Here is a 25805-nt window from a genome sequence, read left to right as displayed (position 1 = left end):
TCAGTACAAGGTCAATTTATAAATTAGGATTGGGTATTCCTTCCTCCAGAAGTTACAGCTCTTCACAGCAATCACAGTCTGTCAGGTTGGAAACTAAGGGCACGGCAGTGTTTTGAGGCAGATTTTTTTCTAGTTTATTATCAGATTGATAAAAGCTGACACCTGGAAATTTAGAAGCTTAAACTGAATCTACAGTGATAGTTCCCTTCATTAAAGGGTACCTTAACAAGTCACTCAGTTCTGTAGAAGGATTCTCTTTTGAGGATGAGAAGATAAATCTTCTGTCAGCTGCTGTCACGAAAGTAAAGGCTGATGAACCTGAAGAAATTGCTCCAGTGCTCCCTCCTGTGATCACTCTTCCTTGGATCTACTGGATCCACTGGCTGTTCTTGGAAACCTTGAACAAGTGGCCATGTGGTGCCCTGCTCTTTCCCAACCACCGCTGTCCTGGAGCTGCTCCCACTGCCTGCAGCTGCTCCCTGGCACTGTACCTGATGTGCTTGTTGGCACTTCCACTGCTGTCTGGAGGGCGTTAAACTGCAGCAACGATCACAGTGAACACTGATCACAGTCCTGCTGCCCTGGCTTGGTTGGTTCTGGACTAAATCACCAGGAAGGACCAACGCAGGGCTGCTCCTGGAGTGGAGGAGCAGTGGAGCTTTTAGGAGGTTCAGCACCCCTGGGGTGAGGTGTGCATTCCTGTCCTGGTCAGGGCTGTCCTGCACCAGTCAAGACTTGTGTGCAGTGTGCATGTGCTCTTTAGTCTTCAGGCACAGGACCAAAAAGAAACTTTCAGCTTTGAAAGGAGAATTCTGTCACTTGATCTCTCTCCTTGTTGCTGAGTATTTGCCTCTTTCAAATAATTTGTAATCTTTGATTTAGATTATTTTAATGAATATAGTGCCATGGTGGGATTTCTTGCTCATTTTTATGCCCTTTCTTTTTTTTTCTGGTTGTTCCCTCTGCCTTAGGCTAAGCCATGACTTCAGGAACTGGGCATGTGGACTCCAAGGCTGAGCTCACCACTTTGCTTGAGCAATGGGAGAAAGAACATGGCAGCGGGCAAGACATGGTCCCTATTCTCACCAGGTAAGATCTGCCAAGCAAGTTCCTAAATTTGAGTATCTGAAGTTACTTGACAGTAGCTTTTACCATGTTTTTGCTTGAGGTTTTCACATACTTGATAACCTGTAATTCATTTCCTTGGTCTGGAAGTTGAACTAGAAATATGGTATTTTAACACAAATTTTTGGTAAGAAATGTAGTATTGCAAATATCTTACACAGAGTGTCTCTAAAACATGAGTTTAATTCTCATAAATAATAGAAGTCAGGAAAAATAATTAGAAGTTGATATAAATCTGCTAACATGAAGCTTCTGAAACATCGATCAAGATGGGAATCTATGAGAAGATTGTTCCATCATTGGTGGTGGGAGGGGTTTGAGATTGCTGTAACATTGCTTAGATTAAATGAAAGGACAAGATTAGTGTTACTGAAGCTCAAAGAACATGTTTAAAGTGAAATTTTGAAGGTTAATTATTGTAAACTGTGTGTTGATTGACTGGCCTTGTATTGCTTGTGTGTGAAACATATTCCCTGGACCAATAAATTGTTTTTAGGAGCTGTGTAGGTACCACCATTAGTTATAAAACATCATCTGTTACAGGAGAAACATTTGAATTATCAGTTGGATTTGGGGTTTCCCAAGCCAGGTCTCAGTTGGATAGACTGGCATTACTCTTGATTTAACAGGAGATTCACAGAAATTCATCCCAATCCCTCCTCACACCTCTGCTGGCAGAGCCGGGGCCTGCCTGGTGTGTGCAGGACTGAACTGCTCTGGATTCCAGGAGCAATCCAGGTTTCTGCTCTGCCCTGTGTTGTGGGGTCAGACGAGTCAGCTCGTGGAGTCTGAGCTGGCACTGGGTGGAAGTAACAGGAATCTGGTGGAGCTTCTTGCTCAGGTCTGTGCTGTGCCTCACCTGCTGGGCACAGCTTTTTTTTGCTGTTCTTACTATTTGTTAAAAATAGCAGCTCAGAAGAGGGAGTTGAGCAACAGAAAGCCAACCCTAAACACTTGAAAAGTAGTATGTCTCTTGAAAATCATGAGACATGTTTTGGTGCATCTTTGGGTATTGTCTGAAGGAAACATATGTGCTGTTTCAAGACTTTTTCTTGTAGGCATAACCAGAATTTTACTGTATTGTAAGAAATTTAAAGACATTTGAATTAAACATGTCTTTTCTTGTGTTTATAGCAGTCTGGCACTTCTTGCTCCCACTCAGCTCCTGGAGCTCCCCACATTATTTATGCCCAGACAAGTCTGATAACTCTCTGTTGATTCTCAGGGTTTCTGTGCAGCAGGCAGAGTGGTTATGAATGGTGAAAGCTTGGGTATTTAGGCTTTAGTGGAGATAATAGAGATTTATTTAAGGTAGATAGCAAGGGGATCTACTGGCTCTGTCAGGAATTGGATTTACAGTGCCTCAGGTATCAATGAAAGCTGTATGTGTGTCTGGAGTTTTAGATATTTAGAATTTTCTGGTGGAGGGGCTCCCCAGGAGTCCTCACCAACTGGAGCTTGCATTTGCCAATGTTCTGAGGCAGAGTAATGACCTTACATATTGTTTTAGTCTTCAGGCAGAGGAAGTTGTGGTCAGACTTGTTCTTGAGTGGTACTTTTCTACTTCCTTCTGCCTCCTGAGCAAAACGGATGAAAACTCCCTGTGTGGATGGGGGTCCATTAAATGTGATGCTGAGGCAGCGCATATGAGAGTGCAGTAGGGAGGGGTTCAGCTGTAACAGGACAAGAAGAGCAATAGTGAGATTTATAGGCCACAGCCGAATTGTCACTTCCAAATAAGCTGGTTTTTTGGATGTGCAAACTACGGAGTGTTAGAAGGTATGAACTGGAGAAATTGCTTGGAAACCTGTCAGCAAACTACATTAAATATACTTGGTTTTCCAAAATATTGTAAATTGAAATGGTCCTGCAAGAGTGTCAGTTCATAGACTGGAAGCGAGTCACGTTCAACCGTTCAGGCAAATCCTGGGAGCCAGAGCCTTTGCTGCATCCCAGGAGCCTCTTTCATCAGGGGATAAATCAGCAGTTTAACACCATAACTTTGATCTCCACAAACCAAGTGCGTTGTGATATGGGATCCTAGAGCATCTTATGCAGTTGCAATCTGCTGTAAAGGCTCAGGTTGGTCATTAATGCCAAGTGCTGATGGAGGGCTGGATTAGGGTGGGTTTGTTATGCCATGTGGATCACTGGGAACTTCTCTGTGTACCAGTGCCCCTTCCTGCCCCACTGCCCAGGTGAGCTCAGTTTGTGGCAAGTGACAAAGAGGATCTGACTTTCCAAAGACAGTTGTAAAGGGAAAAAAAAGAGTTAGAAGTAAGGGGAAAGAATCCCTGCCTCCCTGTAAATCCTACATCTTGCCTGCAAACTTTGAAGTGGCGGGAGAACCAATGTAATGCCAAATGAGCGAAGGAAATCTTGAAACCTGAATAGAAGCTCCGTGGTTTTGTTAAATCCCTGTGTGCCAGGTGCCATTGTTAGAAGGCAGAAATGAGCTTTGTTAGTTATTTGACTCTTCTGTTGCTCCAATTTAGAATTGACAAAGCTGTCACGTGGATAGATTCGTCCAAGTGAGGTCAGAAATCACCTTTCTATGTGTTAGTTAAAAGAAGGATATTGTAAGGAAGCTTGGGTTTTAATTCGCCCCCCCCCCTTTTTTTTGGAGTCAGTTTTAAAGAGGCAGTGATTCTTTTTATTTTGCTCAAACAATTGTGAGTAATTGCCTCAAAAAAACCCCATAATTAATGATTCACGTTCCTGTTTCATCCAGCCTGAGATAAAATGTTGCTGTCCCTGAAACCACTGGTTGCTGGCTCACTGTTTGGCTGCCTACCCAGAAAGGATGCACTGGCCAGAGTGTTGTGCTCGCTTTCCATGCTGCTTGTCTGTCCTTTCTGGCATGTAATCAAAATGCTAATTATCACCTCAAAAGACCTGACAAGTCGAGGGTGCTGCTTCCCAACTCCCCATTTGTCTGAATTGTCTGTCAGTGGATGCCCCTCAAGCAATTAATTCTCATGGAAAAAATGAGGAGCTGGCAGAGGAGTATTTAAGTAACTTGCTTTTGCCAGAATTCCTTGAGAGCTCAAGCTGTGCCACCTATTATTAACAAGGGACACAATTTGCATCCCTTCAGAATCAGGCTTGTAAAAGTAAATATTGGAACCCCACAGCATCAACAGTTTGTTGAAAGATAATTGTCAGATCAGAGACAAGCAGGAAAGTTCTCTGCTCATTCCCAGTGAGCTAAATTACTGTTCCTACAATCTGGCAGGAACCATCCTTGGTCAGTGTAGTTCAGAGGCAGGACTAAGTACATTTTTGCCTCTAATTGTGCCTGGAAACACTAGATATTTTCTGGAAAGTAACAGGAATAGAGTAGAAGTCAGTGGTGTTCTGTAAGGGGAATCCCCTGTGAAAGACAAATATTTTTCCAGGGATTACTGCAGCCTTCCAGCAGTTTTCCCTCCCCTATAATAAACTCTGTCTAGATTACTACACTGAGGTATTAAGACCTTGTTTTAAAATGCTGTGCTGTACGTAGAGTCTGGACCTCTGTAGAGGGGAGGGAATGATGTTTTATACCAAGGAAGTAAGATTTAATTTGCTAATGTTTTTTTAATTGAGTTGAGTGCTCTTTATTTCACATACAACTGCATATATTTCCTCTGTAGCACTTCATGGAGAAAGACAGTGGATAACTATGGAATTATTTATTGCTTGACCGTGAATAATTTCCCTCATCTTGATTTTGTTTAAATAAAAATAATAATTCCTGTACTTTTCATTCTAAATTAATTGGAGCAGAGGATTTCATGTGTCTGCTGAGGCTGCTCCTCAGTTTAGGAAAAGGCACAGCTTCAAAACAACCCTCAGGGTTTGTTTGTTTTTTTTTTTTTTCTGGTACAGAGGAGCATTTAATATATTTTGAAGATCTATGAATGAGAAGCTGGCTGAGTTTCTCCTTGTCTTATCCCCTATTGGTAGCTGACACATGCTAAAACATTGATAGCTGAATAGAGATTACACAACACTTCATGGAAGTATTTAATATTTAATAATTATACAACATGATTGACATGTAATGTGCAGAGTAACAGAAAACTGTGTAGGCAGTTTGAGCAGCTGCCCTTGCACACACTGAATGGGGAGCAGGACTTAAGTCACCTGTTCAGGACTGATTCTGCTGCAAAAGAAAGACACTGTGGTGGTGAAAAGTACTACTCAAGGCCTTTATTTGCTCAAGTTCTCTACACCACCAGGACTCTAACATGAGTAAATAAAAGGTGTTGGCCCCAGGGAGTGTATGTGCTACTCTGGGGTGTTGATATGGGTTTGGTGGGTTTTGGAGCACAGTGGGAGGATAAGATAGTAGAGGGCAGTCTCTTTTCTCTGCCCTCTGTTGTGGACGGTCTGAAACCCTCTGGTGGCACTGAGTGCTGTTCAGGTGAAAGCTGATGGGCTGGTTTAGAGTGCTTTGTGAGATGTGTTGATGTGGGGAGCAGAAGGAGCAGGCTGAGTGCCAGTTGTGTTCACTGGGTGTCGTTCCCCCCGCAGGATGTCGGAGCTGATTGAGAAGGAGACTGAGGAGTACCGCAAAGGGGACCCCGACCCGTTCGATGACCGGCACCCGGGTAAGAGTCCTGAGCAGGTTGGGCGGCACCAGCTCTGTCCCAGGGAATACCTGGTAACTCTCACTGAGAGTAAACATGTGCTGATTGCTGATCTTGGTCTGATGCTGACTTTGTGCTGGGAAATGGTGCTCTGTGGTCCTGATAGCATTCCACAGTCAGTCTGGGGATAGCAGCTGAGTATCAATCCTGGCATTCTGAGGCAGGTAGATGAATGTTTCCCTGTTCCTCCTGCAGGCCGAGCGGACCCGGAGTGCATGTTGGGGCACTTACTGAGGATACTTTTCAAGAATGATGATTTCATGAATGCGGTAGGTTTGCTCCCAGAACTGCATCTGTCAGTTCCTGGCACCACCTTAGGGCTTTTATCTCCTGTGTGCTGGTTTATCTCAGTACTTGTTTGGTATTTATTTTAGTGGTGTCAGGACCATCTCTTCCATAGCAGTGGTTTTTAAAATGGGTTTAAGAACAATTCATTTGCCACTGTTAAAGTGACTGAAGGAAAGGGGAGTTGAGCTGTTGAAATGTGTGTAGCAACAATTGAATTTGTTCTTTTCAAGGTTTATCCATCTCTTTAAAGAAATACAAGTAGAAAACCATAATTTCTTTCTGTAATGGATATACCACTAATTCTAATGCCCTGTCTCTGAATTCATGGAAATCCTGGGCTGCCTGTAGGAGCAGAGTAGTATGTGTTAGCTCTAGAAGACTCAGGCAGAGAATTAGGAGGCAGGAGTCTGGCTTTCCTCTTACATTTCTATACCTTACATGACTTAATAGCTAGAATTTTTGTTATCCTGGCATCCCTGCAAGCACCTGTGTCAGTACACATTGCTGTAAGGATTCTGACTGATTGCTTGCATGTAGCTCAGCTTTGAACTGCAAGTGATAAGCAAATAGAGGTACAATTAAAAATGTGCTATTTCTTACTTTAATTTCTTGTAGCGATTATCTTTTCATGTTTACACTGTTACTGTCACAGTTTTTTAAAGCATTTACCTTTTACAAATGAGTTCAAGATAAATATTTAGTCAGCGAAAAGCAGCTCAGGGGTTCTCTGATTGCTTCTCTGAGAAGTAATTTCGACTTCTGAGGCACTGAGGGAGCACGTTAAAGGCTGGTTGTGTCAAGATCCAGGGCTCAGACTGGCATTCCTTACCTTATCGCTTTGCTGCCGGGGGAACTGTAAGGCTTTCACGGCTCTGGTTTTGGTCAGAGTCTGATTTCAAACCAATGCTGTTCCTGATCTTCTCCAGCTAGTGAATGCTTATGTGATGACAAGCAGAGAGCCTCCACTAAACACTGCTGCCTGCCGACTTCTGCTGGATATCATGCCAGGACTGGAAACTGCTGTTGTCTTTCAGGAAAAGGTATCACCTGTGCTAAGGCTTGGTTTTCAAACTTGCTGTGTTGGGTACTCCAACCAGTCTTCCCAAAGGAGGAATGAGTAAAAAGCCCTATAAAATCCTGTCCCTGGGAGGGCAATCTGTTCAGTCTTACTAACGGTTTGGGACTTCCTAATTTTGCCATATCCAGTTAATCAGATCTTGGGTATTTTACAGCTTTTTAAGGTGTAATGTGACTGATTCAAACAGGAGCTGCAACCTAATGCAATGTTTTGGGAAATGTTATGAATTGTTGCTTGACAGGCCTGTGAATGGAGCAGGCTGTAAAGAACATGGAGGACTTGCTGTAGGAGTCTTGCCCAGTAATCCCCAGCTACAGCAGAGCGATAGTGCTGCTAGAGCTGAGTGATAAGCGAGTCATACTTTAACTAAGCAGTCTAAAATCCACATGCTTTGTGGGGATTATCTGGAACTGTGATGGACAGCTGACTCAGACTTCTGGATGTTGACAAGAGGGTTGTTCTGAAGGAATGCACAGAGAGTTGAAAGTGAGGAGAAAGTGAATTTCACTCCTGAGCCACAGTTTCCTCTTCTGTACAAATTTGTTTTTCTGAAGTTTGCAAATCAAGTAGTGCTTTATATTAAAGTTCTAAATTAATTTCTTTATTATTGAAAATATGGACATGGACTCTAAAGTGTGATAAAAGAATAATTTTCTCCCTTTCCAAAAGATTTAATTAAATTTGAGCTCTTTGTGATCTCTCCAAAAGCTGGGAGACCTTAATCCAGAAAAATTTAAACCCAAAACAGTAGCTCCCCATTTTTGGAGAACATAGCTATTTCCAGAGACTGAAGCTCTCTGTAAGCTGAAATTAAATTAAGTTTTGCACTTAAGAACTCTTTTCCTTTTGACTTGAGAATATCTAGAGCTCTGTTCTGGCACTTGGGTCTCCTGTATGAAGGAGACTTCAGGCTATCCATTGGATGAGTGTGCTGTTCTGGTCACAACGAGGCCCTCTAGCGACCAAGGGATTTCACATCTCATCAGTTAGAATTTCTTAAAATTACATAAGAGCATTTAAATAATAATGCCGTTGTCTTTACATATATAACAGGCAAGTTTTTAAAAATCTATAAGCTGAGAGTTCTCATTGAAATGTGTATCTTATTCATTATTTCTTTTTTCTGATCTTTTATTGTATTGTACCTCTGATTCAAATTATGTGCCAGGTTCCCATCATGGTGATGATGTGTTCCTGTTTGATGTTTCAAAATCCAGTAGTGATTTAGAGGAAAAAAATTAGTCTTTCATCCTAAAACATTGTCTTTTTAGATGGGTGTTTTAAATTTAGCCAAATTCCATTTTACTTAATGTAAGTTCAACGTGGCTTCTTTGAAATCTGCTAAATTGCTGGAGATTTCTATTAGTGAGACTGCCAAGAGCTTTGAGCTCCTTTTGTTTGGACTAATCAGTTCATGCCTGTAGTGTTTTGCTGCTTCCTAGGAAGTAGTTTGGCCACTTCAGAAGGCTTTTGCAGGTGTGCAAATCCAAATATCTTGGGAATAGTTTTATGCAGCTTAAAGTGTTAAATTTATTTATTTAATTTCTTTGTCCTGCATATTTTTATCCACTACACGATTGGTAGGAAACCCAGCCTGGTCATTACTAGAGAGTAGGGAGAATTGTTCCCAGCAGGTCCTTTCACTGGGACTGAGAAGTTGAAGGTGAAATGTAACTGTTGGAACTGCTCTCTTTTTTTTCTCTCTTCTAGGAGGGCATAGTTGAAAACCTCTTTAAGTGGGCCCGGGAGGCTGATCAGCCGCTGAGGACCTACGCAACGGGGCTGCTGGGGGGAGCGATGGAAAACCAGGACATCGCTGCAAATTACAGGGATGAGAACTCACAGCTGGTAATCATCTCTCAATCACTTCCCCTTTGTTTAATTTTTGTTTATGGGGAGCTCACATTCATGAGTTCATATATGGGTCTTACAGTGGTTGTAATAATATCAGTAAGAGTCAATAGCTCATGGTTTCCATCCTTCCCTGATGGTGCATCTGCTGGTTGGAGCATGCGGCCTGATCGTTCTGTTGTACCAGTTGTGTTAAAATTGCCAGTGGGGAACCTAAGCAGTCAAACACTTCGCTTTTTAATCAGACTCATAATGCATAGTTTCCTTAAAGAAAAATTTTCAGCAGCTTTGTCTGTAACTCTTGCATGTTGTGATTTATCCACCAGCCAAGGGTTTTAAAATGAAAGGTAAGTCAACATGGAGACTATTATGGTGAAAATGCATTCACTGCTCTTCTAGTCTTAAGAGTAAAAGCAATTTTACTTTTTTTTTTTTTTTTTTACCAAAGCTACTGCTTTGAAGGGGAATGTTGCCTTTATTCCAGGCTAGCCAGAGGTGATGGAAGGATGCTGCAAGCTGCTCTGTGGTTCTGTTAACACCAGTAGCTCATCTGCTCTTAGTGGCTTTCAAGCCACTTCCTTCTCACGCAGGAGACTTGGTGTGCTGCTATTTTAGAATCAGAGTAGCTGTAGCAAGAAGGGGTTTGAGTTCTCTTACTCACTTTGAAATGGTTGTTTCTCTGCTTGGCAATTTATGCTGTGGAGTGGGTTTGATAACAGAAAATATGGCTGAGGTGAGTTGCATGATCAAAGCAAGAAGCGTGTTCTCACGAGTGCTGCTTCTCTCAACCAGGTGGCTCTGGTGCTTCGCCGGCTGCGGGAGTTACAGGTCACTGAAATGACCACAAAGCAGGAGAACAAGCGGCCCAGCCCCCGGAAAGTGCCATCAGATCCTCTGCTGCCTCTCGATGAAGAGGCTGTGGATATGGATTACGGGGAAGTGACAGTAGATGGAGAGCAGGAGGAAGTTTCTGGTGATATGGACATCTCCTTTCATCTTGATTCAAGTCACAAGACCAGTAGCAGAGTTAACTCTGCTACGAAGCTGGAAGATGGGCCGCTGAGGAAAGGCAAATCAGGGAAGCAGCACGAGAGAGATGGCTTCCGGAAGGCCAAGCAAAAACTGGGCTTTTCCACCTCGGAACCAGAGCGGATGTTCGTTGAACTGTCCAACAGCAGCTGGTCAGAAATGTCCCCGTGGGTGATTGGCACTAATTACACACTTTACCCCTTGACTCCTGCCATAGAGCAGAGGCTGATTCTGCAGTACCTGACTCCCTTAGGGGAGTATCAAGAGGTGAGCAGATGAGGGGGGGAGGAAGCACCAATGTGCTCCAGTTCTCCTGACAAAGCTGAGTGGTGGTGTGGGGAAAAATCCGCACAATTGTTACATTGCCCTCTGATGTTTCCTGTTGTGATTAAGATAGGTAACCTTTCCTGACTGGCTGATGACTTCCAGCTTGATGAAGTCATTAGTTTGAGTATTACTTGGTAGGTAATACTCAAACCCAAACCTAGCAGGTGTGTGGTCTGTAGTTGGAGCATGGCACTAGGGATTTAATCCCATGTTTCTGTTAAATTTGGTGAGTGTTTACATGACACAGGGCAAGTCACTTTGTTTGAAACACAGACATTTTTACTGTTTCCTGTGGGGGATGTGATAGACTCCTGCAGTTAAAAGTCTGAGAAATAACTTGAAATTCTAAATGAAGTGGTTTGTGTAACCTCTGCAGTAGTTCTGATGACAAGTGACAGGGCAGGGCCCACGTTATGCAGGTGCTTTTGAGAACTGATGTTACTTAAATGGGCAAAGTAGCGTGGCTATGTCAGATTTACCAAACTGTGTTTCCTTTTTAATTTTTTTTTTTTTTTAAGTGGTTTAGCTTAATTTGTAACAGAACAAAGCAACACAGTGTTGCTTTGTGATATACATCGTGTGTGCACATGTGTGCCTTGCTTCTGTGAGAGCCAGAAACCATTATCCCCCTAACACCCTGCATGCTGACTGGATTGCTTCATGTGCCAGCAATAACAGGATACAAAAATAGGAATTAATAGCATAAAGCTGTTGCAAAAGAATTATGCAAAGGGTTTTGGTTTGTTGCCCTGCTCTCCTGTTTTTTCTGTTCAGTTGTTGGGGAGTTGTCTTTGCACAGATGGAAGGTGGAACCTCTCTCCAGGGTGGTATCTGTGTGGACTTCCATAGCCGCACTTGAAGGAGAGGCTTAAGATTTCCGTGTGGCAGCTGCCATGCACCTTGCTGCAGTCAGCAGATGTTTTACAAGAGGTCTGTTAACCTTTATTGCTTCCTATGGATGGAGCTGGTTACCACTGACCTCTCATAACAGGTATCTGCTAATAGGGGGAAACTGGGGGTTTGAGAGAGTATAAACCAAAAGAGACCTCGTGCTTCCCGTGAGACGTTCAGCTGTGTCCCATTTTTATTTTCCCAGCTCTTACCCATCTTTATGCAACTGGGGTCAAGGGAGCTGATGATGTACTACATTGATTTGAAGAGAACCAACGATGTGCTGCTCACTTTTGAAGCCCTTAAGGTAAATTACTTTCATAATACATAAAATATATCATAAACGTTGTAAAAACATTGAGTATATTTCTGCTGTTTTTCTGTGGGTTGGGGGTGGAACTGATGACAGTTTGAAGAATTAAGTCTGCTTTTGTCCTTCCTTAGCATTTGGCATCATTGCTGCTGCACAATAAGTTTGCAACGGAGTTTGTTGCTCATGGAGGAGTGCAAAAGTTGCTGGAGATTCCTCGTCCTTCCATGGCAGCAACGGGGGTGTCCATGTGCTTGTATTACCTGTCGTACAATCAGGATGCCATGGAGAGGGTAAGAATCGTCCTTGTCCCGTAACTGCAGTGATTCCATCGGTTCTCAGTGTTTCTACCTGGGTTCAAACAGGGAATAAACATCTCCGAAGCCAAAAAGCAAATCTACGTGGATGACTTTGGTATGTGCAGAGGCACCAGGAGGTGTATGAATAATAGTGTGTTTGAGTGGTTTGTTTCAAAGTTGTGGGTTTCAGTTCCTAGGGAATTAACTGAAGACCTTGTCAGCGTTGTCTCAATACTTTCATCACTTTTTTTGTCCTTCTTTCCTTCAAAAAAAAACCCAAACACAAACCTTCTCCGTTCTCATTTGTCTTTCTTTTCCCATCTGTTCCAATGGATTTCCTCGTTTTTGATGCTGTCTGAATGTGTGTTGTGATTCAACATGCTTAAGACTCCTGAGCACATAAGGATGGACTAGTAGTGTTTTTTTAAGGCTGTATTTCTGTGGGCTCTGTTGGCATTTATGTTCTGCAGATGTTTGTAGGAATGCGTTCTAAAACTTTTGATAATCATGGTAATCAGGGCTGTCCATGTACTGTATTGCATCTCTCTTATGTAGGCGAGAAACCACCTCTTTTTGCCCATTTTGTCAGAAAGATGGACCCTGACTGCACATGAGCTGCTCTGGTGTTTCTCTGAACTTTATAATGAGAAAACTCCATATACTCTCTTGGAACCTTTTTGTTGTATTTTTCCCTGGTTCTCCTTGCTGCTTGCATGGCCATTCCAAAGAAAGGCCAAAAGCCATGGCAGGGTGCTGCATGAGGATTCCTGCTGCCTGACATCCTCAGACCACATCATAAAACCATGCAACTGTTTTGTGGTGATATTGTATCTTCTGCCAGATGTTACCCCCACTATCGACAGATACCAGGTAGAGCAGATTTCTGTGGGACATTTTGGATTGCATAGGAAACCAGTTGCAAGGGTCAGTCCCTTGTCACATAGTCCATGCCAAGCCTCAGGTCTGAAGCTGTGGTAGCACTGTGTTGTCTGAGTATGTCCAGCACCAGCAGAGAAGAGGGAAAACTCTGCTAACTTGGCATACAGCAGCTGTTGCCAGCACTTCAGCTTGGTGCTGTTCCTCCTGGCACTGACCTTGGCAGAGGGTTCTGAGTTCCTCCTCATCAGAAGCCAACAGGAATATGGACAGTGCAGTTCTGAGCACGTGGTCTGCACATCTCAGAGGGAGAGAAGGGAAAAGACCAGCTCAATTGTCTTGTTTCCAGAGAAAGTCAGGCTTCAGACTTGGATTTGATGATGCTTGCAATTCCCCTTGGCTTCATTGCTGCCAGGGTTTGCTGGAGCCTCAGCACAGCCTATGCTACTGTTAACACTGAGAGGAATTTTTGTTTCTTCAGTGGAAGCTTCTCTTCTCTGCCTCTAGCAACTCATTCTTTGGGTATCTGGAAGTGGTATGGAGAAAGACTCCCTGGAATTATACTACTCTAAGGCTGCTGTATTTACTATGTTTTGCTCTGGGAATGGACCAATTGCTAGTCTTTCATTGCCAAATCATAGGCTCTATTAGTCTCATCGGGTTTGTTTGGGTTTTTTACTGATCTGGAAATTGGAATTTTTGTTTCCTGTCTCAGATGTTCCCAAGCTGGGAATAACTGATATCTTCCTCTTTTTGCTTCTCATAGAGCCCTCATTCTCCTTGGAGAAATTCTCTTCAGCAATCTGTTTGAAATCCTCCTCAAGAATGTTCTTTTGCTTTCTAGGTGTGCATGCACCCCCATAACGTGCTTTCAGATGTGGTGAACTACACCTTGTGGCTGATGGAGTGCTCCCATGCCTCGGGCTGCTGCCACGCTACCATGTTCTTCTCCATTTGCTTCTCCTTCCGTGCTGTCCTGGAGCTCTTTGACAGGCATGATGGCCTTCGGCGTCTGGTTAACCTGGTAAGGCTCGTGGTGTTAGTGGGGAGCAGGGTTTTATAGTCAGGGTGTGCATCCTTTGCAGTGCAGCTGTGCAGAGTTCTGTTCTCCTGTTTGGTTTTGCTTGGGGTTGTTCCTCCTCAGTTCAGAAAAGGTGGAGAGGTTGAGTGAGTTTTCTAAGCAAGGTGCACGTGGATCCCTTTATTTTTTTTTTTTTTTATTATTATGATTATTGTCTAGAGACTTGCTACCCTTTGGGAGCTTTTTGGTGCAACTGCAAGGTTAAGCAGTACTTATTCAAACAGTGGGAGTCCAAGTGTTTCTCACCATTCCACATACAGGTGCAGCATTGCCATGCACCCTTTTGGATGTGGATAAATCCAGCCTCGTTCCTGGGGAGGTACAACTGTGTGTGTGCTGTGTAACCACGGTACCTTATGGGCACAAATTACACTGTTCCTCTACAAAAGCTGGAGTATTGGCAGGGTGTTGCTGTGCAGTTCTGCTGCTTGGGCTGTGTCTAACTTGGGGACATCAGTGCTGCAGGGTGTAAGCACACACTGTGTTGTGCCATATAATGCCTGCCTCCAGACCTACACTGAGGGAACTCTGGATTTCTTTCTTCACAGATAGTGAAGGAGAGGGAATGGTTCAATTTGGACTCACTGTTTCCCAAGCAGATCCCCTTTTGTGTTCAAACAGCCTTAGTGAGGTGTGAGCAGGCTTGTCTGTCCTGTACAGTAAACCCAGCGTGTCTGGGTTTAGTACAACTGCTGCTGAGAGTCGTAGATGCTTTTTTTTTCCCCTGAAGACTGAGCTGATGAAACCCTTTTCTTTTTCCCCCACCCAACCTCTTCCTGAAGATAAGCACTCTGGAGATCCTAAACCTGGAAGACCAAGGGGCCCTCTTGAGTGACGATGAGATCTTTGCCAGCCGCCAGACAGGCAAGCACACCTGCATGGCCTTGCGCAGGTACTTCGAGGCTCACCTGGCCATCAAGCTGGAGCAGGTGAAGCAGTCTCTGCAGCGCACTGAAGGTGGCATCCTGGTCCATCCACAGCCCCCCTACAAGGTGAGGAGCGTGGTGCAAGCTTTTAACGTGGTTGTTGCATTTTTCAAGTGCATTTCCCAGGCTGCGGAGGTGTGTGGATGTCTTTTGAAACCAGTGGAATAACTAAGCAGTGTGCAATTTATAGGGATTTTTTTATTTGTACTTTTTTCCTGACCTGTGGAAGGGCACTGCAATAGGAAAGTACGGGAAAGCCCTTGAGGTTCATCTGAATTACGTTTGATTAGGGTTCCTGCTCATCTGCTGTGGTTCCCTTTCCATTTCTCAAGAACTTAAAGGCAGGGTATTTTTGTTACCTGTAGTTTTTTCTATTCTTTTAATCTCAAATCTTCGTTCGCGAAGCCTAGCCATGATGATGATGATGATGATGGTGATGATGAATCTCTGAAAGGAGAAAATCTGTATGTAGAGAGGTACATAGTGTTGAAAAACTTGGAAATACATTTGATTTAATAATGACAACTGAAATGTGTCTTTTGGGCACCATTCTTTTTAGAAATTACCTGGGATATCCAGATAGATTATAATCCACGGTGTCGGCCATGAATTTTTTTTTCCCTGATTTTTCCTGGTTTTGTTGGTTTGTTTTGTTTTTTAAACTGGATTTTATTGCTGCTTGTTTTGAGGGAGCACATTCACCTGTGATTTCTGGTTTTATTTATGGTGGTTTTCTAGAAATATTGAAAGAAGAGAGATACAAGGATGTTTTTGCTTCTGCAAAAATCAGCTGTTTCCAGTAACTAAAGAAATGTGTATAAGCTGTTGCCTTCTTGTGTAATTAAAAATTATTGAAAGGCAAGAAATCATTAGGAATTTCTCTTTTTTTCTTCAGTGTATTTTATAGTCAGAACTTAAAAACTGTAATTGAATATTTTTAGCAACCTTTTTAATATTTTAGCAGAAATGTGTTTTGAATGATGTGTAGTAACTACTACATTAGTAGTTTAAAAGCAGAGTAGAATTTTAGTTTAATGTAGCTTTTCTTCTTAAATTGGCCTAAGCTTTCTAAAACTGTAAAGAAACTTAAAGGATATTATCCTTAAGCTTATTACAGTGACAGTTGCTGTATTCTTTAATAACTGGGGAATAAAACAGAAAGTAAATACTTAATCTGCAAGAGACAGTGGTAGTCTAATCTTGTAAATGCAGTTTTCAGTTAAATCCCAGCAGTGGGGGATTTGATGTGTGAGTTTGTAACCCTTGTGATCTCATGCTTTCCCTTCCCTGCAGGCCTGTTCATATACTCATGAGCAGATTGTGGAGATGATGGAGTTCCTCATTGAGTACGGTCCAGCACAGCTCTACTGGGAGCCAGCGGAGGTTTTTCTCAAACTCTCTTGTGTCCAGCTGATGCTCCAGCTCATTTCCATAGCCTGCAACTGGAAGACCTACTATGCCAGGTGAGCAGTTTGCTGTGCTGCTGTACTGGAGTGCAGCAGGTTGTGGCTCTTGGGCAGGACATTGCATTTCTAGGTTTTCTACCCCGATAACATTTAAAACGGGCACATCCTGGTTAGTGCTGTTTGGGCCTGTGCTGTGTGAAAGTTAACACTGTGGAAGGCAGAATTAAAATTCTGAGGTAGAGAGAGGGATGCCAAGATATTTCTGAAGAGCCAAAATGCCTCAGGCCTTTGGTTTCTGAGAAGGCAGCATCATAGTTTAAACAGAGTTCTGTGCCACTTTTTATCTGTCTCAAAATTTGTTTACCTTTTTGTTAGAGAAAGGCTAGAAAATGTTGCAAATATGGGATGAAATCAAGACATATCTTAATCATAGAATGAGATGGACCAGGACTCCCTCCTTATTTCTGCTGCCTGTAGGAGCTCCTCGCCTAACTCAACCTGAAAGCCTTTGAAATCTGTTTTGCTTCTGTAATTCCCTCCCTCCCTCTCAGGTTACACTCTCCTGGGTAGTTTCTGTTCTCCTGTTTCTTACCTTCTGTGGCTCTTTCCTAATTGCTACCTGGGTTAACTCCTGCCTTTCCATACAGGCTGATAGACCTCCTCCTCTTTTCTTGAAATGTTCTGCTCTCTCATCTCTTGCTAATCATCCCTTTTCATCTTCCACACACCTGTGTCTCTCTTAAACTGGAGCCTAAGTTGGTGCCTTTTTCCCTATCACAATTGTCTGTTTTGCTGCTAAACAGTTTCCCTTGACTTCAGAACAGCTTCCTTCCTAGCTGACTGCTGACAGTATTTTGGACAGCAACATTTCCCAGCTAAGATATAGAGTTAGAATAGATTTAGGAGCTTAATTTAGAATGCTTTTGTGGATAAGTCTTAACATTCTTATTTTTTTAAATACAAAATTATAGTGCTTTCAGGAGCCTGTGGGCTGTGTGGGATAAATGTTGGCAGACTGCAGGCAATGGTGTACATGTGAGTGCTGCCTTCTGTGGAGAGCAGCCCTTTAGGAGTGGAATAAGCTAAAATCAAAAGGCACCATCAAATACAGCAGATGGGACTGCTTAACTTCCGTTTGTTGGAGCAGAGTAGATTGAATGCTATTTTATGTTACTGAAATAACTCTGTACATGCACCTCCAAGAAGTTCTTCTGTTGTTCTCTTCCAGGAATGACACAGTACGATATGCTTTGGATGTACTGGCCATCCTGACTGTGGTTCCTAAAATCCAGTTGCAGCTGGCAGAACCTGTGGATGTACTAGATGAGGCTGGATCTACTGTTTCCACTGTGGGTAAGCTGAATATGGCCCTGATGACTGACACATTCATCAGTTGTCTTCTGCTACGTGGTTTTTGGCTGGTTGTTTCTCACCTACAGACTGACGAGGGTTAAAATAATTCACTTACTCAGAAATACTGCCAAGGATGCAAATAAATGGGAGAGTGGACTGTGGTTAAAATTGTGTCATGATGAACACTGTGCTGTGTTACAAATCTGGCAATACATCTTTCTCTTGTACTTGTTTTCAAGAGCCTGTTAAAAGATGGGGACAAATATACTTTTGTAATGGGACTATTAGGTTTCCTCAGCTTCCCAGAAATTTAGTTCTCCTGGGGATATGGCACTTGGGAGTAACAATTATTGCTGTGTGAGTTATGCTGTAACTGGCTACCTCGCAGGTTCAGTATGTAAATGACTGACATGTGCCTGGATCAGATCCAAGGCTTATGCATTAACCGGGGCCTGATTTTATTCTTTTTTTTTTTTTAATTGAGAAAAGAAAAAAGGCTGGCAGAGTACTAGATGTGGGCAAAACCCAATTTCTTTTGCACAAAAACTTTCTGCAGACAAATACCAATTCTTTAAGGGTTTTGGTCTTCTGAAGCAGATGTTAAACTAGCAGGAACACCTTGGGAAAAAAAATAAACCCAAAGTTTCATTTTTGCCTGACTCCTTTTAGAAGTTGTGATATGATTTTTTTTCCCCCCCCTCAATGCCATGGTCTCCTTCCTTCTTCTCTGTGTTCACCTTGTGTTTACACAAGAGAGTTGCTCTGTGCAGTAAGAATCAGAGTGTGCCTGTGCATCTCGCTCTGGTCCAGATATCTGAGGTTTTGCTCTCCTGGGCCATGCCTGATCACCCCCTCTGAAAGATTGTTTGACTCTCTGCTTACTGATGATAAAGCAGAGGAGCAGCAGTGCAGAAAAACATTTTGCCAGGGAGGTAGAAGAATGTCTCAGACTAGTTAACAAAACTTCAGAAATATGCAGAAGGAAGAGAATTATCGACTTTCTTCAAATTATTGGAAGACTCCCTTCCTAGTTCGATCCACTGTGTAGGATACATTTTAAAGTACTAAAGAAACTATTTCTTTCCCTCACTAGGTATTAGTATCATCCTTGGGGTTGCTGAGGGGGAGTTTTTCATCCACGATGCCGAGATTCAGAAATCGGCCCTTCAGATCATCATCAATTGTGTCTGTGGGCCAGATAACCGGATCTCCAGTATCGGGAAATTCATCTCTGGAACTCCTCGGCGAAAGCTTCCTCAGGCCCCCAAGAGCAGCGAGCACACGTTGGCCAAGATGTGGAACGTGGTGCAGTCCAACAACGGCATCAAAGTTCTGCTGTCGTTGCTGTCCGTGAAGATGCCGATCACTGACGCCGACCAGATCCGGGCGCTGGCCTGCAAAGCCTTGGTGGGGCTGTCGCGCAGCAGCACCGTCCGGCAGATCATCAGCAAGCTGCCCCTGTTCAGCAGCTGTCAGATCCAGCAGCTGATGAAGGAGCCGGTGCTGCAGGACAAGCGCAGCGAGCACGTGAAGTTCTGCAAGTACGCGGCGGAGCTGATCGAGCGCGTCTCGGGGAAGCCCTTGCTCATCGGCACCGACGTCTCTCTGGCTCGGCTGCAGAAGGCGGATGTGGTGGCCCAGTCGAGGATCACGTTTCCTGAGAAGGAGCTGCTGCTGCTGATTCGGAACCATCTCATCTCTAAGGGCCTGGGAGAAACGGCGTCCGTCCTCACGAAGGAGGCTGACCTGCCCATGACTGCAGCTTCTCACTCGTCTGCCTTCACCCCCGTGGCGGCCGCTGCCTCTCCCGTGACCCTGCCTCGCACTCCCCGCATAGCCAACGGCATCTCGGCCCGCTTGAGTAGCCACACCACTGTAGGTTCTGCCGCCACCTCTGTCCACGCTCAGGCGAGGCCGTCGGCATCCCAAGGTCCACCTGCCCTCCCAGGCCCTTCTTATGCCAGCAACTCTCCTCTGATTGGCAGGATTAGCTTTGTGAGGGAGAGGCCGTCTCCCTGCAACGGCAGGAAAATCAGAGTGTTGCGACAAAAATCGGACCATGGCGCCTACAGCCAGAGCCCAGCTATCAAAAAGCAGCTGGACAGACACCTTCCTTCCCCACCCACGCTGGACAGTATAATCACAGAGTACCTTAGGGAGCAGCATGCCCGCTGCAAGAACCCCGTTGCCACCTGTCCCCCTTTCTCTCTCTTTACTCCCCACCAGTGTCCTGAGCCAAAACAGAGGCGCCAGGCGCCAACTAACTTTACCTCACGGCTGACCCGCAGGGCAGCCTTTCCGAAGTACGGAGGGGTGGATGGTGGCTGCTTTGATAGACACCTTATATTTAGCAGGTAAGGAAGAAAAACGTTTCGTGGTCCCTCTCAGGATGTGCCGAAAGGCCTTACTTGGATTCAGGCTGTGCAGTCCCACAGCGGAGTATCCTTGGAGAGAAAAGTGTTTTAATTCACAGTGACAGTGTTTTAATTCACAGAACCTTGAAAGGCATGTTTGGAAGTTGTTCTGTTTGCCCTTACTGCTGACCCTTAGTACATAAAGCACACTTCATTTTCAATATCATGTAAATTCATGAGCAACATTGACTGCTGAAGCTCAAAGCTCTTTGTTCTCCTTTGGAAGGTAAGTATGTAACACCAGTTTTCCAGGAGAGTGTAGCAGAGCCTTGAGGATGGTTGACTGACAGATATGAAGGACAGTGGAATCCATACTTTGCTCTCGCAGCTCAGTCTTCAGCACTGCAAGTTACCGTTTCATGTGGCCTTTCTTTTCTGAGGTTAAATTGGAAGGTGATGTAAAATTTATAGAAATAAAGATGACACATTCATAAAAGCATCTTCACAGTGAAACCAGTGTCACTGTGGGAAGTTACAGTGTCAGGAGGTTGTTTGGCTGATGTGCCACGTCTTGTATTGAGTGTTTCAGAACAGTTAGGAGATTTTTTTTTTGCTGGCTGTCTGTACTTATCCAGGTGATGGCATTACAGGGTTTCCATCAATCCAGCTTTGAAGATGGACTTCAGGTGCTTCAACTTAATGATGTGCTTTTACAGAAGTGCTAAATAGTACTAAACAAACCCTGAAAGGTTCCCAACACTGCTGTAACATACTCACTTGAGCACTAGTCTTACAATTGACACTTACCTTGCTCTAGAAGAAAACTGTAACTTGTACTTACATGATTTGTAAGGGCTGGATTTAGTATCACAGCACTTCAGTTTTGCTTTTGGATGACTCGTGTATTTTTGCCTTCTCCAGGTTCCGTCCAATTTCTGTGTTCAGGGAAGCAAATGAGGATGAGAGTGGCTTTACCTGTTGTGCATTTTCTGCAAGAGAACGATTCTTAATGCTGGGTACCTGCACGGGGCAGTTGAAACTCTACAATGTGTTCAGTGGACAGGAAGAGGCCAGTTACAACTGCCACAACTCTGCCATCACGCACCTTGAGCCATCCAGGGTAAGGAATTTCCAACCTGTTCTGATTTTTAAAAATTCTCACTGCCTAAAGCCTTGGCATGTTTTGGGCCCATCTGGACATTTACACCCAAAATGCACCTACTGGCTGACCTGCAATGCCTGTCATTGAAGTACTTGTGATAATTGCATGCTTTCTCTCTTGTGAGTTCTACAATTATTATTTTTCTTTCCAAGATGATAGAGGAGATACACAGTGGCTGTGTGCCTTCATAAGAAATTAATGTCTGCAAGTGGAAAAAAGCTTAAACTGACTATTTAATATAAACATAAGATAAAGTGTCAGAGTTTTCTCTTTGCTGGAGAAAGAAATATTTTGGGGGATGATTCTAGGAAGAAATAAGATGCTGATTTATAAGCAGAATGGACTCCACTCACAGGGCATTAACATTCAGGCATGGATTATTCTGCTTTTAACATCATAGATATTCCCATTGTTACCTGTGATGTTTTATTTTGTCTGCCAAGAGCTCTTTATATTATATATGATATTAGATACCTAGATTTTTATCCCTGTAGGAGCAGTTTATTAAGCACAAAGTTCCTACGTTTATCTTGTATGTGTAAGGTAAACGTGTAGAGGTGAAATTATAACCTGTGTTTTCCCTCCCTCCTCCTTCACTCCAATCTGGAAATCCAGGATGGATCTTTATTGCTGACATCTGCCACGTGGAGCCAACCTCTGTCTGCGCTGTGGGGAATGAAGTCTGTCTTTGATATGAAGTAGGTGTACTCTGGTTCAGCTGTGGGATGTGCTGCAGTTAGAACAACAACTTGACATAGCAAGAAACTCTGAAAAACAGGATAGCACAGATCTCATAATGTCTCTTGTGAAAAGTAAAATGTGCTCCCTTTCTTGTGTTAGCATCTTCCCTATTTTATTGTGTACACACAGAGTAAATTTTAACTAAATTCTAACTACCTGTTTAATGCAAAATAGATCAGTAAAATCACCGTTGCTCCTGAAGGCAAAGAGATATGTTTGTCTTTTTATTCTCATGTTTGTAAATTACCTTGGCAGTCCTTCTGTAACCAGCTCAGAATTTGACTAGCACTGGTGATTTGCACTGGGACATTTTCAGACCCGACACAAGCTATTTCAGTCCTGGATAAAGCTATTTAAAATCTGTTTCAGTATTTACAATTATTCCTTTCCGTTAAAAAAAATGAGTGAAAGGCTCTTCATTTTTAAAAGGTTTGACTGTTGTCTGCCTTAGCTGTAGTCAGCTGTTTTGGGGCCATTCTTCAGAGAAAAGGCCACACAAGGCTCAGGCCTGCATGTGTGTTTGAATGTTCATGATGCCATTCATTGCCCAGCCCTCTAAATGGTGTTGTGTTTATGGCAGACCCTGTTGAGGACAAGTCTGTGAATTTGCTACTTGTGGTTTTGTCACTGGTCTGCTGTAAAGGCTGTGTCTGTAAGGGAGATTTCCCTGAAGATGATGATGGAGCATTTCAACACTGTCATTTCCACAGTCAGTGGAAAGGAGAGTGTTCTCTACATGTTTAGTTTTCTGTGTTGTTGAAATCAGTGCTGGAGGTGTCGGGGTTGTGTTTGGTTCATGTAGAATCTGCAGTTCCTTAATTTTTTTCCTGCCTCTGTGTCCAGGCATTCCTTCCCTGATGACCAGTATGTGGAGTTCAGCAAGCACTCTCAGGACAGGGTCATTGGCACAAAGGGAGACATTGCACATGTAAGTACCAGGAAAGCTCATGGTTGTGAGGCTGTGACAGGAATATAATCCTCCATCTGCTTTGGTTTGTTCGTTGGAGAGAGATCATGCAGGATTTTTTTTCCCCTGAAGTTGCTTTCTTTGCATGATTTTTCAGTAATAGTAATAATAATAATAATAAATAATAATAAGGTTCTTCTGTAAACAGTTGCTCAGTCAACAGCTGTGGGAAATGACCTATTTTAAGTATCCTTCTTCTGCCCTCCCAAATTTGCAGCTTGTTTTTGAGTAATTTAATTTTACCACTATATTCTCAGAGAATGCTGATTTGGTTTTTGTGTGAATACCTGCAGATTGGAGAGATGCAGGCTGCAGAGAGGTTCTGCTGCTTCTCAGTGCTAATTTACATTTGTTGTAGGCACTGTCTCTCAGACTATTTGCATAAAAAATAGTCATGAAATATAACTTAATCAAATTATTCATAATTTTACATGTTACTCTGATTTGTTTAAGCAAACTCTCCACTCCTGCCCAATTTTTAACTTGGATTTAGCTGAAAGTCAGATCAGTTTGTGTATTGTGTTTTTCTGGTAAATAGATTTGTTTTCCAGTTGTAGAGAGTTTGAACTAGAGCTTGGCTCTGAGGGCTTTTACAGACCTAATTTATCTGAGGAGATGATCATAAACCCTTTTTACTAGTTAAAACCCTTTTTATATTCCAACAGTTTGTTGTGACAGAGCTCAGAAGGTTACCTTTCTGTATAGATGCCAGGAATTTTAACTCCTTTTCTACAGTTCTGTTTTTTTTTCCCCCCTCACTGTGTGCTTTGGAGTTTTAATGTTTTGTAAATACCATCTGCTCTGAAAGCAGTTCCATTTCTGAAACAGTTTTTGGCTAAGTGGTACCTTGTGACTGCAGCTTCCCAGCCCACTCCTCATAGCAGGGTTAGTTTCCTTGGAACTCGTCCTGATTGTAGTAAACCTGTCAGTGAACCTGCAGTAAACATAGTCCTGGCCAAAACTTGGGAGACTCAGTTCCAGCTGTGAAAAACTATTGAAGGGCTGGTGGGAAGGATAATTTATGGAATGCTGTCATGTGAAAGAGGGAATGGGGTGATCTCAGACACAAGTATATTGCAAATTGTGACTAATCTTTCTTTTTCTTTTTAATCTAAAAGATCTATGATATTCAGACTGGCAACAAGCTATTGACTCTGTTTAACCCAGATCTTGCCAACAACTACAAGAAGAACTGTGCCACCTTTAACCCCACTGATGATCTTGTCCTAAATGATGGTGTCCTCTGGGATGTCAGATCAGCACAAGCCATCCACAAGTTTGACAAATTCAACATGACTATCAGTGGTGTTTTCCATCCCAATGGGCTGGAGGTCATAGTCAACACTGAAATTGTATCCTTTGGCCACTGTGGTAACTGAGGTGCTGGGTAGATGAACAAGTAGCTGTTTGCAGAATTTGTATTAATGGTCTGTGTTACACCTTGTGTGTGGTAACTGGAATCTGTGAATCAAGGGAGTAGGGATTGTCAGACAGATTACTAATTTAAATCTACATTCTGCCTCGGATACAGTTTAGGGAAAATAGTTAGAGAGCAAGAGAGAATTTTTTTTCTGATATAATCCATCATACCTCTGCTCTCTTCCCATCCCTTACCAAGATCAACCTTGAAGCTACTGCAGTAACCTGTCCTGACTGGGAATGGCATTTTGAGTAAGAGCTTTTTCATTTTGAAGACATGGAAGGGAATTGTGGTGCCAGAATCCCACTCTGGTTCCATCATATTTGCAAGAAAGCGGCGATGAAGTTTCTCGAACACAGTTAATCATTTCTTTGCCACTGTGTTGGAAAGGGTTTGTAAACTTTGTTTGTTGCTCCTTAGCCAGTGTTTTTTCAGTGGGACCTCCGGACTTTCCATTTGTTACACACAGTACCTGCACTGGACCAGTGTCGTGTGGTCTTCAACTATACTGGCACAGTGATGTATGGAGGTAGGACTTCTCAGCATTACATCACTCTCCTTGGTCCCCTCTTGCCTGAGATAAGTAGATACTTTTTCAGTGAAATTGGAAGCTTCAGAGAGTCTGTTTGACCCCAGGCCTTACTGGCAGGTGTGAACTGGATTTTTTCCAGGATGTTCATGCTTACGTGTGTTGCTGACAAAGACAGTTTTCTGTAACATCAGCAATATCACAGCTAATTTGTGAGATTAAAAAGCAACTGATTGTATAATGGCAGATCTGATGATGCTTGAGAAAATAATTTTGTCCTCTGTATTAGTTTCGATAATCTGTAGTATCAATAAATGCAGCTCTGGAAGAGCAGATATTAAATGGGTCTTACCAAGCTATTAAATGTAAAGAAAATTCCTGTCATAGTCTGGCTTGATCTTATGTTGATTAATGATAGTGACGAATGGAAGGCAGATTTGTGGAATAATCTTTCCTTGTATCAGCTATGTTGCAGGCAGATGATGAGGATGACCTTCTGGAGGAGAGAATGAGAAGTCCCTTTGGCTCTTCTTTCAGGACATTTAATGCAACTGATTATAAACCCATAGGTAAGAGAGGAGCAAATAGCTTGGTCTGGAGGTTTGAAGGTTTATTGCAAGTTCTGCTCAGTAACATTCACTTCTTCTCTCCTTTGCACGTGTGAGAAAACAAACTGCTGTGGCCTGTTCTGATAAAAGCACAAAGATGGGTTTCAATTATTGTCTTACTTGCTAGTGTTCAGGAACTCTGGCTTTATTTTCCTTTCTTCTTTCCAAGTAAGGCATAATCTGAGATAGGAGATTTGGCCAGGATGGCACTGGTCTTATTGCAGAAAGAGCCCTTTCTTCAGCTTCTGGAGCTGTGCTAATTACTGCTATGGACATAAGCAAATGTGGCTTTTGTTATTGAAATTGTGTCTTTTGGTTATTGTGACACAGGTCACAACTCAATCCCTGCTTGCCACCTATTCTGAAAGATGATCTGTTGTTTACTGTGCTTGGGGAAGCCAGTAAATATACTATCAAGGGAGGAGGCTCTGTGCAGAGCAGGTTAAGAGTTTCCATGGCTGTTTCCCCCAATATTCTCCAACATTTCTATTCTTTATTACAGGTTGAATTAGTTATAAATGTTCATTTCACTTCTATTTCAGCTGTTCTT

The 25805-nt window shown here is 43.0% G+C and overlaps 1 protein-coding gene across 6 annotated transcripts in view; it reads left to right on the top strand.

Moving 5' to 3' along the window:
- DCAF1 (DDB1 and CUL4 associated factor 1) overlaps positions 1–25805 on the top strand; it is a 47758-nt gene that overhangs the window by 3413 nt on the left and 18540 nt on the right. For 5 of the 6 annotated variants that reach the window (XM_027886422.1, XM_027886418.1, XM_027886421.1 and 2 more), the window contains exons 2-20: positions 972–1089; positions 5644–5720; positions 5955–6028; positions 6974–7087; positions 8836–8973; positions 9769–10272; positions 11429–11530; positions 11668–11826; positions 13553–13732; positions 14572–14781; positions 16009–16178; positions 17350–17474; positions 18568–19828; positions 20750–20948; positions 21606–21688; positions 22575–22659; positions 23817–24050; positions 24554–24647; positions 25112–25216. In XM_027886422.1, the coding sequence (XP_027742223.1) occupies positions 980–1089; positions 5644–5720; positions 5955–6028; positions 6974–7087; positions 8836–8973; positions 9769–10272; positions 11429–11530; positions 11668–11826; positions 13553–13732; positions 14572–14781; positions 16009–16178; positions 17350–17474; positions 18568–19828; positions 20750–20948; positions 21606–21688; positions 22575–22659; positions 23817–24050; positions 24554–24647; positions 25112–25216 (4024 nt within the window). In that variant the 5' untranslated portion in view covers positions 972–979. Of the gene's footprint in view, positions 1–969; positions 1090–5643; positions 5721–5954; positions 6029–6973; positions 7088–8835; positions 8974–9768; positions 10273–11428; positions 11531–11667; positions 11827–13552; positions 13733–14571; positions 14782–16008; positions 16179–17349; positions 17475–18567; positions 19829–20749; positions 20949–21605; positions 21689–22574; positions 22660–23816; positions 24051–24553; positions 24648–25111; positions 25217–25805 lie in introns of all 6 variants that reach the window. The other variant, XM_027886420.1, reaches the window with a different exon arrangement.

This window comes from Empidonax traillii, unplaced genomic scaffold (genome assembly GCF_003031625.1).
Source record: "Empidonax traillii isolate 1590-97213 ecotype Southwest subspecies unplaced genomic scaffold, ASM303162v1 scaffold187:size1931383, whole genome shotgun sequence".
Lineage (NCBI taxonomy): Eukaryota > Metazoa > Chordata > Aves > Passeriformes > Tyrannidae > Empidonax > Empidonax traillii.
This window is presented reverse-complemented; position numbering and strand designations above follow the sequence as displayed.